At 35.4% G+C, this 12,019-nt stretch overlaps 2 protein-coding genes across 3 annotated transcripts in view; both read right to left on the bottom strand.

Moving 5' to 3' along the window:
- Positions 1–12,019, bottom strand: part of LOC136038634 (lysine-specific histone demethylase 1A-like) — a gene marked incomplete at its 3' end in the record, with an annotated part of 406,525 nt that overhangs the window by 298,925 nt on the left and 95,581 nt on the right.
- The window catches only part of LOC136038631 (CCAAT/enhancer-binding protein zeta-like), a 48,349-nt gene continuing 42,433 nt past the window's right edge, over positions 6,104–12,019 (bottom strand). For both annotated transcript variants that reach the window (XM_065721870.1, XM_065721869.1), the window contains 2 exons: positions 9,015–9,135; positions 6,104–6,286 (listed from right to left, as the gene is read on the bottom strand). In XM_065721870.1, the coding sequence (XP_065577942.1) occupies positions 6,120–6,286; positions 9,015–9,135 (288 nt within the window). In that variant the 3' untranslated portion in view covers positions 6,104–6,119. The remainder of the gene's footprint in view (positions 6,287–9,014; positions 9,136–12,019) is intronic.

The raw sequence follows: 12,019 nt of genomic DNA, 5'->3' as shown, positions 1-12,019 counted from the left end.
TGGTCATGGTGTACCTTGTTACAGAAGCAAAAGTACAATACTGTTTGAGAGCAGCAATTAATACATGTCACTTCCGCCATTGCATTTGTTTTATGACAGCTACCTCGTCAGTTATAAGCCATCTGGCTTATTCATTACGAGCAAATTCAATGCTTATCTAGTTTCAATTAAAATAAATTAAAAAATGTAATAATTACTTGTCAAGCTTATGTAACCATAAAAAATTTAGATTTTTATTTCAGAACATGGTACTTGTTTGTTATAGTGCCGACCACTCAACAAGTGAAGTTCGGTTAATCTTAATGAAATATACCCAAGCATAATAAAAACACAATACTTTAAAAAACAAATTTGGGCTAAATATTTGCACATTAGGGGGGAGGGGGAGATAAATTATAGCGAGTCTGCATACAAAACATGTTAGTTACATTTATTCTTTGTATTATGAAGTAAGAGTTGTTTTCTAACTTCACATTGTCCAAATACTATCCAACCCCCCTACCACTAATATGCAAATATATAGCCCAAATTACATATTTCCATTCTATTCTATCACTTGTTTTTTGTCTTGTTTCATGCTAAGCTGAAAGAAACTAACGAAAGAAACCGGTTCTACAATGCGTCAGTGGATGAATAGTGGTTTGGCACTATAACATACAAGTACCCAGAATATTAATGATAAAGTATTCATTAACATCTAAAATTAAGAGGACCGACCATTATGTGGAAATAGTGTAAACCGATATATGGCTTGAGATTTAGTAAAATACCACTGAATAAAAACTTGGGAATTTTATATAACAGGAGCACTCTGGTTAAACCCTTAGCCAGGGGGGGGGGTCAAAATTCACAAAAAGTGTATCATTTTAAAGCTACCTACAAGAGGTTTTGTCAAACTAATCTGGTGGTAGCCTACTCTCCCCCATCCCTTATTGTGTAGAAGTAATTTTTATATATTTACCTAAATTTCAAGCATTCCAGGGAAAAAATGACCTTGTGCAATACTCCAAGGAAAACATTCAGAGCGTTAAATCCAGTAAAGCCATTGCCATGAATATTCAGTTTAATAGGGATTTGGTTTAATGCTGCAAGTGGCGCAATTTAATTAAAAACGAAATTTCTGGCTCTCATAGATGTCTGTCAAGAAAAACCCCCTTCCGCCATCTGGATTTCATAATTAACATTGAGAATTACTTAATTAATACCCTTAAATTATTACATGATCTAGAATACCCGAAAGAAATATCTTAATATCTTCTGATATTTTACATGACAGAATAACATCTTATAAGACAGGCTGGCTAAATGATTATGATACTTGATAGTTCGATGCTGGCATACTTAGCATTAAAAATAAGATTATCACTGCCAATATCACTAATATGGCAATTATACTATAGGAATGTTATTTTTTCGTTTTTTAGTAAGCCCTAGTTTTCTGACGATTTTCCTTCAAAGATTACCAAACCGATCCAGAACAAAAGATTACCGTATGATTCCGAAAGAATAAAAAAGAACTCAAACTTTCGAAGTTCCCACTATCCAGGAAACACTGGGGAGTTCCTCAGGGTACCATCCTTATATCCATCTATTTTAATTAGGAACTATCTTAGCATTTCAATAAGGAAATACTATGGTAGAGTTCTGTCGAGAGAAGTCAAAAGAACTGTGTCATTTCTTCGCAGGCATCAATGACACTAGGAGGGTGTCTCGCAAATCCTCTGCACCTTTTTACTGACGATATCACGGAGCATGCATACGTCCCTAAGCACGAGAACGCTGTCCAAACCTCTCTTTCCTTAAAACACATCTTTGGAAAAAGAAAAGGGGCTGATGCTAAAATGGCTCGTTTTAATATACCCAAAAGGAATGACGTGTCAAAGGTCCCAAGGACCTTTCAAAGGTCTGGTGTTAAACGCCTGGCCAACAAGTATGGGAAGTGGTAGAGTCGGATCTTTAGTGTCCTAACCGTAGAAGGCACTGAAAAAAGAACGAGAAAAACTGTACCAACAATTTTATAGCAGTCTGGCGTCTTAAAAAAAAAATTAGAAAATTTCAAAAAGAATTTGGTATTTGAGATTAATAAACTGATCTATATTTCTATAGGATTAAAGGTGGTGTTTCTCCGTAAGCATAAATTAATCAGGACTCTTGTCGTCAAAAATTGTTTAAACTAGAAAATCCAGTCTGAGAAAAGCAGGCTTAGGCAGCTTCAGAATATCTTGGTAGGTAAAGTAGACTAGCTGACCTAAAGAGGGTGTTAGTGAAAGAATTTAGGGTTCTTTATAATCCCCTATATTTTAAAGCCTCTGAAAATACGAGAATGTAGCCGTTTTTGATAACTTGCTATTCGAAAGACCCAGTATATATAAAAAAAACATTGATTTGGGATATATTGCAAAACCATTTTAGGGTTAAATTGCAGATAAAGAGCCCTAGGCAATGAAATATTCATTTATAGCTAAAATTATACCCGGAGAAGTGGATGATTTAAAGCTCTTTTTTGGGACTCCTCCACTACTCCTAAGGCTTAAAAGGTTCTATGGAAGACATCTGTCCCCACATTTACAATAACAAGCCTCATCCATCTTTTTTTGGGCCTATATTTTTTTGATTCATGAAAATGCGACGCTAATATTTTGAATTGAATATCAAGCCGAGCAAGATCTAAGCTGAATGAAGAAGGTCACAAAAAAAAAACACTAACTGCTTGAGGGTACGGGTGACTGTCTTTTATGGATGCCAGTTTCTATTCTTACCAGTTTCCCACACTTCTTGTTCTAACTTCATCCTTATAGATGATATCCAGAAACAACATGTTCTGAGAAGAACATATTTCTCATCAGGACTCGCATGGGGCTGACATCTCAACCGAGTCTGGTCCTCTCATGCGAATTAGGTGAGTGTAGTTCTGCGTTTTAAGACCATATTGCTATCCACCTCGCTCATTCCTCTCTGCTTGGCGTGAGTCCCTAATATCCTTTGGCACCAGATCTCCAATTAGACGGGCATCTCAACCGAATCCGGTCCTACTGATCAAGAAAGCTTAAGTGTTGTTTTTCGTTTAAAGTACATATTACTATCCAGCTCGATCTTCCCTCTCTATAAGGCAGAAGCCTCTAAAACCCTTTGACAACGTTTCGGAGGATGCTTAAGGGTGATGCGCAGTTCGAATATCACCACAACCTCTAGGACATAGTCTCAATTACTGCTTTCTATATGTACACCCGCTATCCCCGTCCTCCCCTCTGATTTGCTACATTGACTAGTACGGCCGTTCGCCAAGACAGCACGAAAGACATGAAAGGCTAGGGACTGTCAACAAGAGGAGATACTCTGTACTGAGTATTTAAAATCAGTATTATCAGACACTGGTTTGCCACTTAGAATGGTCTCTTGACAAGGTCATCCGTGAAAACTCGTCAATTGGCTCCGTCAAAAGGAAATCTGACAGATACAACATACGACAAAAAATCGTAAGTAAAAAAAAAAGATTGACTAGTGGTAAGCAGAACGTCATAAAAAAAACTTCTCTATTTCCTAGGCATATTTTGTTAATAAAACTCTTCTCGGTAATAGCTCACAATCAACGATTAGCAGCCCCGGTTATTAGCCCCATGCTACCTACGTTAGCAGTGCAAACTCTTGAAGCACTCACGTACACAAAAGGTAAGGGGAAGGGGGGCTTTCGGCCGGTTTTGAGCTTGTGGGGGCATACAAAGAATTTGTCGACAAAATCATCCAGGGTGCTGAGAAATACTGACTCATAAACTGAATTCAACTAAAAACAGAAGCTAAATTTCCAAGAACTTTGAGAGAATCCCCCCCTTAGCTGCACCTCTGGCTTTCGGGTCCATGTACCCTACCCGAACAACACCAAGGTTTTCACTATTTCACTTTTAATTTCTTATGCATTAATTTTTATTAAAAACTTTTTACATAGGTTTTTATAAGTTTTTTTTTATATAACTTTTCCATACAAATAAATTCTTACGTACGGACATAGCTTCAAGCAACCAAGGGTGTGGAAATTAATTTCTTACGCATTATTATAAGTTTCCGTTTTTGCTTTTATTCTAATTTGTATCCCCCTTTCAAATAAATTCTTACGCACGCACATCAAGGAGGCACACTCGTGCCTCTATAAAGAGGCGAACCACGACAATGTTAAGCGATCTTCAAAATCTGTTCCAGTGGTCGCAGAGGGATGGGGAGGGATGCATTTCGTAGCCCGAGCTTCAACTAAGAGACCTGCCAAATTTCATCCCCCTCCGACTTTTCCTTCATGGGGAAAATCTGGCCGAAAGTTTCAACCCACCAACCCCAGCCCCCCTTTAACGTTGTCCGATCGGGCTGAAATTCACAAATTAAGGTCCCCTAGGGCCCAGGAGCTTATCCGCGAGATTTCAGCTCGATCCGATAACTCCCCTGTTTTCCAGAAACCACGCATAGCCACTTAATCTTCGTATTCTTTTTTTCCTCGACGCCTACAGGTCACAGCCGACATCGGATCTGGGTGTACGAAGACTCATTCGATGCGGAATTCTCCGAGTAAGTTTCTTTGAAAGTTTCGTAGGAAAATCTTAACCCCCCGAAAGTTTCGACCCCCCAACCCCACCCCCACCCCCCTTTAACGTTGTCCGATCGGGCTGAAATTCACAAGTTAAGGTCCCCTACGGCCCAGGAGCTTATCCGCGAAATTTCAACTCGATCCGATAACTCCTTCCCTGTTTTCCAGAAACCACGCATTAGCAACTTAATTAACCCATTTCTCCATAAGAGCCCATGTTAATTTGAAATTTTTAAAACTCGTTTAAAAGTTATATTTACACACATGCAGGTGCTTAGCTCAGTCGGTAGAGCGTGGGACTTTTAATCCTCGGGTCAAAGTTTCAAGTCCCTTACGGGCGGTTTTTTTTCACAAGATCAAAATAAAAGTGTATAATTTTGATAAAACCTGGACAGCTTATCATTTGAGAGATAACAGAATATTAGCTTCTTATGAGCAAAAGAAACATTTCGGTCATTCTATCTATTCTTTTTTCTATTTTATACAATGATTTAATGAACCGTGGATATTTACGTATTTTATATAAATAGTTGCTAAATAAGATAAATAATATATAATTTACTATAATTACCTAAAGATGTTTCCTATATGAGAAGGCATTTTTAGAATAAATTCTTTATTATAGGCTTTTGGACGTAGCGATCAAAATAAAAGTGTATAATTTTGATAACACCTGGACTGCCTATCATTTGAGAGATAACAGAATATTAGCTTCTTATGAGCAAAAGAAACATTTCGGTCATTCTATCTATTTTTTTTTTTATACAATGATTTAAAAGCGAGGGGGTTGGGGGGCGGCAGCCACCCAACTTCCTCTCCTAATTCCTGTACGAGGAGTACAGGAATTATTAGATTACATCCACCATGGATTGTAGAAAAACGTACAGAAACAATATTAAAGAGTTAAAGAGGCTGCGTCCCAAAGTCGAACCTTAAAACGTACAGGAATTAGGAGAGGCAGTTGGGTTGCTGCTGCCCCCCAAACCCCCCGCTTTTAAAGATTCTTTTGTACAGGTTTTTTGTTGTGGGGGGCTGCCGCCCCCCTAACCCCCCGCTCTTGGCTTCGGAAAGGCCCTCTTTTAATTAACAAAAAATTGAAATGAATGAATAATGGAATAACTTCGAAAAACGTTAAACACAAGAGGAGAGGAGAACCATTGCGCCGAAACTAGTAATTAGTAACAATGAAGTCCCCCCATAACAAAAAACCTGTACAAAAGTCTTTAAAAGCGGGGGGTTTGGGGGGCGGCAGCCCCCCAACTGCCTCTCCTAATTCCTGTACATTTTAAGGTTCGACTTTGGGACGCAGCCTCTTTAACTCTTTAAGAAAACGAAGTTTTTTTTCATATTATAACTTCAAGCAACCAAGGGTGTCAAAATTCAGTACTACATTAATATCCACAGAAAAGCTAAATCATCTATATTGACTTATCGACACAAGACTATCCAATTAAAGTAAATTTAACCAAATTCATGACCAAATTCCGTGCTAGATTTTCTTTTTCGTTCAATTGAGCTGCTCTAAACACAATACACCAACTGGAAAGTTTTATTTTGGTTTAGCTTTTTTAAAACTTTTTTTATTGTGTAAAGCACCTTTGGATTTAGTGATGCCAATGCTATTCTTCTTCTTGTATTGTCCTGTCTTCTTGTTTCGCCACTTCTCCGACCGCATTTTGTTTACTCTTTCTTTTTCCCAATTCAGCTGCTTCCAATCTGCAAAAGAAGAAGCAAAATTTAATGGATCAAGTCCAAAAAGAGAAACAATTAAGTAAGTTTCAACATATAAATTTTAAAAGTTAAGTGACTGAAAGCTGACTATCTTCATGAACCTTATCGGACTAGCCAACAACTCAGTTGTGTTAACTCAAAAGGCGTTGTTACAAAACATACATTTATACGAATAGTTTGTACAAAGCAAGTTTTCTTGCAAGATACAGTCCCGGAACTCTGCACTTGGCACGCGAGAGACTTCTATATATATGGATCCTCATTGTCGCTTGTCTTTAACCGCAGACGATTTAAGTCTTTTCTTGATGTCATGACATGTTCGTTACAACCACACTGGGAAAAATACGCATTTTTCCTTAAAGTCCTGACCTATTTAGATTGTTCTTGTGACCTGAAATGTCAAGGGTGTTAATACATATTATAATTATTAATCGTATAATTAATTTAAACAAAAGAAATATAACTCTAACAATAAAATGTTATGTTAGCAGTTGTCAGGGCTTCCTTCCACACTTCATTATATGTTCGTTGTTCATTTTTAGGGTGTAGCAGAACTTTTAAGTTTCGCTGTATTTTAACACAAGAAAAGGCCACGCATAACATACCATGATTAAAAACAGGAGAACTACGGTCGACACGAACAAATTAAAAAATTTGGCCTTGCGACTTACGTATAGTCATGGCAAATGGAAATTGATTTTCAATGGAAATTGAGTCATGGCTCGAAGTGGAAATTGATGTCGTTGAACAGTACATTTAAGTTGAACATTACTAAAGTGCACTGTTACTCGAGATATGTGAACTTCTTTTCCTGATTTTTCCTGAATATGAAAAATCAACAACCTGAATATGAGTAATCATATTCGCCTTAATTATGTTGTTACATAAATTAGTAACACTGAGGCTGGTTCCATTACACATCCCTTCTGAAATATCTCTAAGTTACACAAAACCATAACTATTGCATTTTTCTTTAGTTTTAAGTCATGCGGTGGTGAATCTGCTGTTTAAATTGAATTGAGGAATTCCGGATTCTAACTGTCAATGTCATTGCTCTTCATTTTCGTTATTGACTCGCTAAGATTTTCGGTGTCACCCGTCTTCTAACCGCATGTATCTTCGCTCTTTTTTTTCATTTTTGAATCGCTCAGGTTCTCGTTTTCACATATCTTCTAACCGCCCATGTCTTTGCTCTTCATTTTCATTTCTGATACGTTTTGGTACTCGCTCATGCATATTTTCTAACGGCATTTGTCTTTTTTCTTCGTTTTGGATTTTGACTACTTCAGACAATTTAGCAATGCCCTTTGCTTTAGTTGTCCGTATTGGTCACCCACGTTGTTGATTCTCACCCATTGTAAATTTAATGTTCGGGCCGTTCCCTCGGTCATATCACTTCTGATAGTTCAAGTGGTTCCAAAAAATCATCATTTGTAATAACTGCAAATTTTCGCTTTGTGGGCGTTCCGTCTGACATTATGCAACTGGTTGTGTTCATTTGCGTTCCACTTAGCAAGTTGCTTATATCTAACAAGGCACCATAAATATTTTGGCAGTTTACATAATAACTTTAGCGATTCTGAACTGACGTATGCTATACGGGATTTTTTTTTTTTTTTTTTTTTTTTTTTTTATATATATAGAAAAACAACATTTTTAGACATGTTTTTTTAACTTCAAAATTTTCTCAAAAGCTACGAAATGAAAATAGAATAACGCGGCAATCTGCGTCAACTAAGCTTCAAACTTGTAGTTTTCTTTAAAAAAAATTTTGATTGCTGTCAAAACTTCCATGCATGAAAATATTCAAATTTTCCAGATAAGTGTGACAAGTGTGACAGCGGTATTCCAGTACTGAGGTAAATAAAAAAAACGTCACTCATGTTTTCTTCTTCTAAAATTAAGGCTCTTAAAAAAAATTCTCAAACCTCTGACCAATCCAGATCGTTTTTTAGGCCAGTATATTCCAGGATGCCAGTTTGCCCAAGAAATGTGGAACCGTATTCGAGAAAAAATAAATAAAAACATACACAATTATTGCTCACTTGAAAAGATAGTATATATATATATATATATATATATATATATATATATATATATATATATATATATATATATATATATATATATATATATATATATATATATATATATATATATATATATATATATATATATATATATATATATATATATATATATATATATATATATATATATATTACGAGTACCTTTTACGATTATTAATTGACTTTTAATTGGGTTCTCATGACCCAGCTGTCTTTTTCTTCTGTTTAGCACGGTACACAAACCACAATGAACTTCTTAAGGGTGGTCTGTAGAACAGCTACTGTGACTCGTATGGGTAATCCAGGGACTAACAATATTCCTCTTTAATACTCACAGAGATGGAGATTTCGGCAGATTAAGAGGATTTGGCAGGATTGGAGCAACATCCGGCACGTTGTCAATAGTTGATTTTTATTCAATTGATTTTATTGTTCTGATTTACTGAAACTTACGAGAGTTTCGGTTTATTTGGAAATGGAAGAATATACACTTTATACTACTACCATTATAATTATTACCATTCTGCTTGATGTATTATTATTCCAGCTCCTATTATTCTGTTTTTGCATTATATTATTTTATTTGCTATGTCTATCTTAGACTTTCAGTAATTACTCGGTAAGACTCGGTAATTACTCGGTACCTGCTTTATCTGCGTTCATAATAACTTCTGATCCACCAACGTCCATAGAATCTGCATTTTCTAAGAGCATCTCATCAATATCCTCAGCATCTTCAAAATCTGGTACTTCTGAAATTTTGGCCTGTAAAAATAACAATGCGTAATATTAATAATAAACACATATTTCACTTGCGTAATGTTAAAAAGCACACAGGGTGGGGTAGGATACCCTTCTAAAATCGGACACAATGATCCCCTTCCATTGTAAAAGAATTTGGGCCGAAAAAACGTACAGTCCAATCCCTATTAGTACCTTCTTTAGTTAGGGATATCGGACACATAAGCAGAAATTTAATTCGGAGGGGGGTTAATTCTTTATCCCCCTTGGGTAATTCCATTCCGAAGACGCCTCCCTCAATTGACCAATTGACCATTTGTCTCACCGCATGAATGTATAACATGCATCGTCACGCACTTAATATGCCGCTACCACGATCTTTTTACTTCGTTTTTATCAACTGGGGTTTATGCAAGTAGAATTATAATTCCATACAAGTTTGCATAATACCAAAATGGTAAGCGTCGAATCCAAATGACACATTCAAAAACGTCATTTTATTACAAAAGACGTCATTTTATACGTATCTACGGTACAGTATTAAAATACAACTTTTGTAAAACCTCTTACACATTCAAATAACTGGTAGCCAATACATATAGAATTGCAAACGGTCCGTTTATTTGTGACCAGGTCATAAACAGGTGGTACATTTAGCTGGAGATTGTACAGATATATTTGTGGACAAGTCATAAATGGGTATTATATAATGAGATAACCTTAAAAGGCACAGACTTTATCCACTGACAAACAAGATTGTAAGAGAAGCATAATCTTTATTGTTGATATGCCTCTCCTCTGATAATCTAAATACAGAAAATGCTGTTCTACTGACAATTGGAATAGTAAGAAAATAATCTAGATAATTATAATAATGTAGATTGGGAGTTCGATAGCTCAGTTCACGAAAAGATCGTTTATTTGGATTAGGGACTTTGCCGGGTCCACAATTTATAATCCGCCACTGTTGTGTAAACATAATAAACTTGTTTAATAAACTTGTTTGTTAAAATAAACGTGTTGATAAACTTGTTTGTTAAACAGATGATTCCGGGACATATAACAGAGATTGTGTCAAGGATTTCGTTCTTTCCACCAACGTCGGATGTTGTTTCTTTAAAAGAAAAAACTATAGACCAACTATACTATAGACCAGGGCTTCTTAAACTATGGGTCGCGACCCCAATTGGGGTCGCGTAGCAAAATTATGGGGTCGCGAGTGATAAAAATACAATTTAACAAAAAATGTTTTTTAACTTGTAAAATTATTGTTATAAAGAAAAATAACAATCATCGTAGATAAATGTATCATAAAATCTTCTGGCTCGGAAAGACTGTTTATACCAGCATTTCTATTCCGATCACTATAATATCTTTGTATAAATTTACTATGAATCAAAAGATGCTATAGAAATTTATAAAAAATGTAGATTTATTTTTGTCAATGTCTTAAAACCGAAATAATCCGTATAAATATTATCAACAAAATTTCTAAATTCTCTTTTGCGACCGACGGGACCTTACAGTCCCGGTATATAAAAGTCCTTTGGGCGCTTCTTAATTGATTGATAGCACTAGAATTGAACGATGTGCTTCAGGATGTTGTTACGGTCATAAATTTTATTAAGAGCCGTGCCCTTAACAGTCGCTTATTTTCAAATGTCTGTAAGGATACGGTTTCTAATCACACAACTTTGTTATTACATGCAGAAGTAAGAGGGTTGTCAAGAGGTCAAAGTTTAAAAAGATTATTATTATTAAAGGACGAGATCGAAATATTTTTAACTGAACGAAAATGTGAATTTGCTGCTTTTTTTCAAAATGACTTGTGGCTATCCAAGCTGTGTTGTTTGTCAGATATTTTTGCGAAGTTGAACAATCTTAACTTGTCTCTTCAAGGAAAAAATTGCGATATATTTACTTCAAACGATAAAATTGAAATTTTTGTTAAAAAGATCAGCATTTGGAAAAGTAGGGTAAAAAAAAATCGTTCGAAATGTTTTCCAGTGTCGACAATTTTGTAATTGAGAAAATTCATCGTAAAACTTTTATTGAAAAAAAACTATTGTAGATCACTTAAAAGCGCTATAAATACAGTTCCGGACATATTTTACATTAGATATTGATTTACAAAAATTAGTTTGGATTCAAAAGCCGTTTTGGATTGGCTTAAGTGAGATTGATCATCTGCCACTTAAAGCTCAAGAGGAATTTGCTGAGCTTTCGTGTGACTCAAACTTAAAACTACAATTCCAAAAAAAGAGCTTGACTGAATTCTGGATCGGAACTAGAACTGAATTTCCCACAATCGCCAATATGGCGTTAAATGTACTTCTACCATTCAACACCACATAATTATGTGAAGTTACTTTCTCAGCTTTAACACACATTAAATCCCAATATCGTTCATTGATAAAAAATGCCGAAGAGGTCTTCGGCATTTTTCAAGCATTACAGTCCAGCAGTCAAGCAGTTTCAAACATTACACCAAGATTTGATTTGTTATGCAATAAAAAACAGGCACATCCATCTCATTAAATTTTTAACGTAAACTTTAATTTAATATTTACCACGCAACTACTTGGATATATTCCAGAGAATTAAGACGGTCAGAATCCACTTTTGTTTTTGAAACTATAATAAAAACATTTCTATAACATTTTGTGCAGATTTCAATTTTAGATTTTTCTATGTTTCAAAACGAATTCTAAATTTTTATATCTTCATATAAATATATCATCAAAAAATATTAATTTATTTTTCTTTTATATTTTTTGGGGTCGTTAAGAATCTCGCAATCATAAATGGGGTCGGAAATTACAAAAGTTTAAGAAGCCCTGCTATAGACTATAGACCTGCTATAGACCAACAAATGGTTCACTGAAAAATCGCTGAATAGCGTTGAATT

This window comes from Artemia franciscana, chromosome 18 (genome assembly GCF_032884065.1).
Source record: "Artemia franciscana chromosome 18, ASM3288406v1, whole genome shotgun sequence".
NCBI lineage: Eukaryota > Metazoa > Arthropoda > Branchiopoda > Anostraca > Artemiidae > Artemia > Artemia franciscana.
Note: the sequence above shows the minus strand (reverse complement) of the source record. Positions and strands in the feature narration are given on the sequence as shown.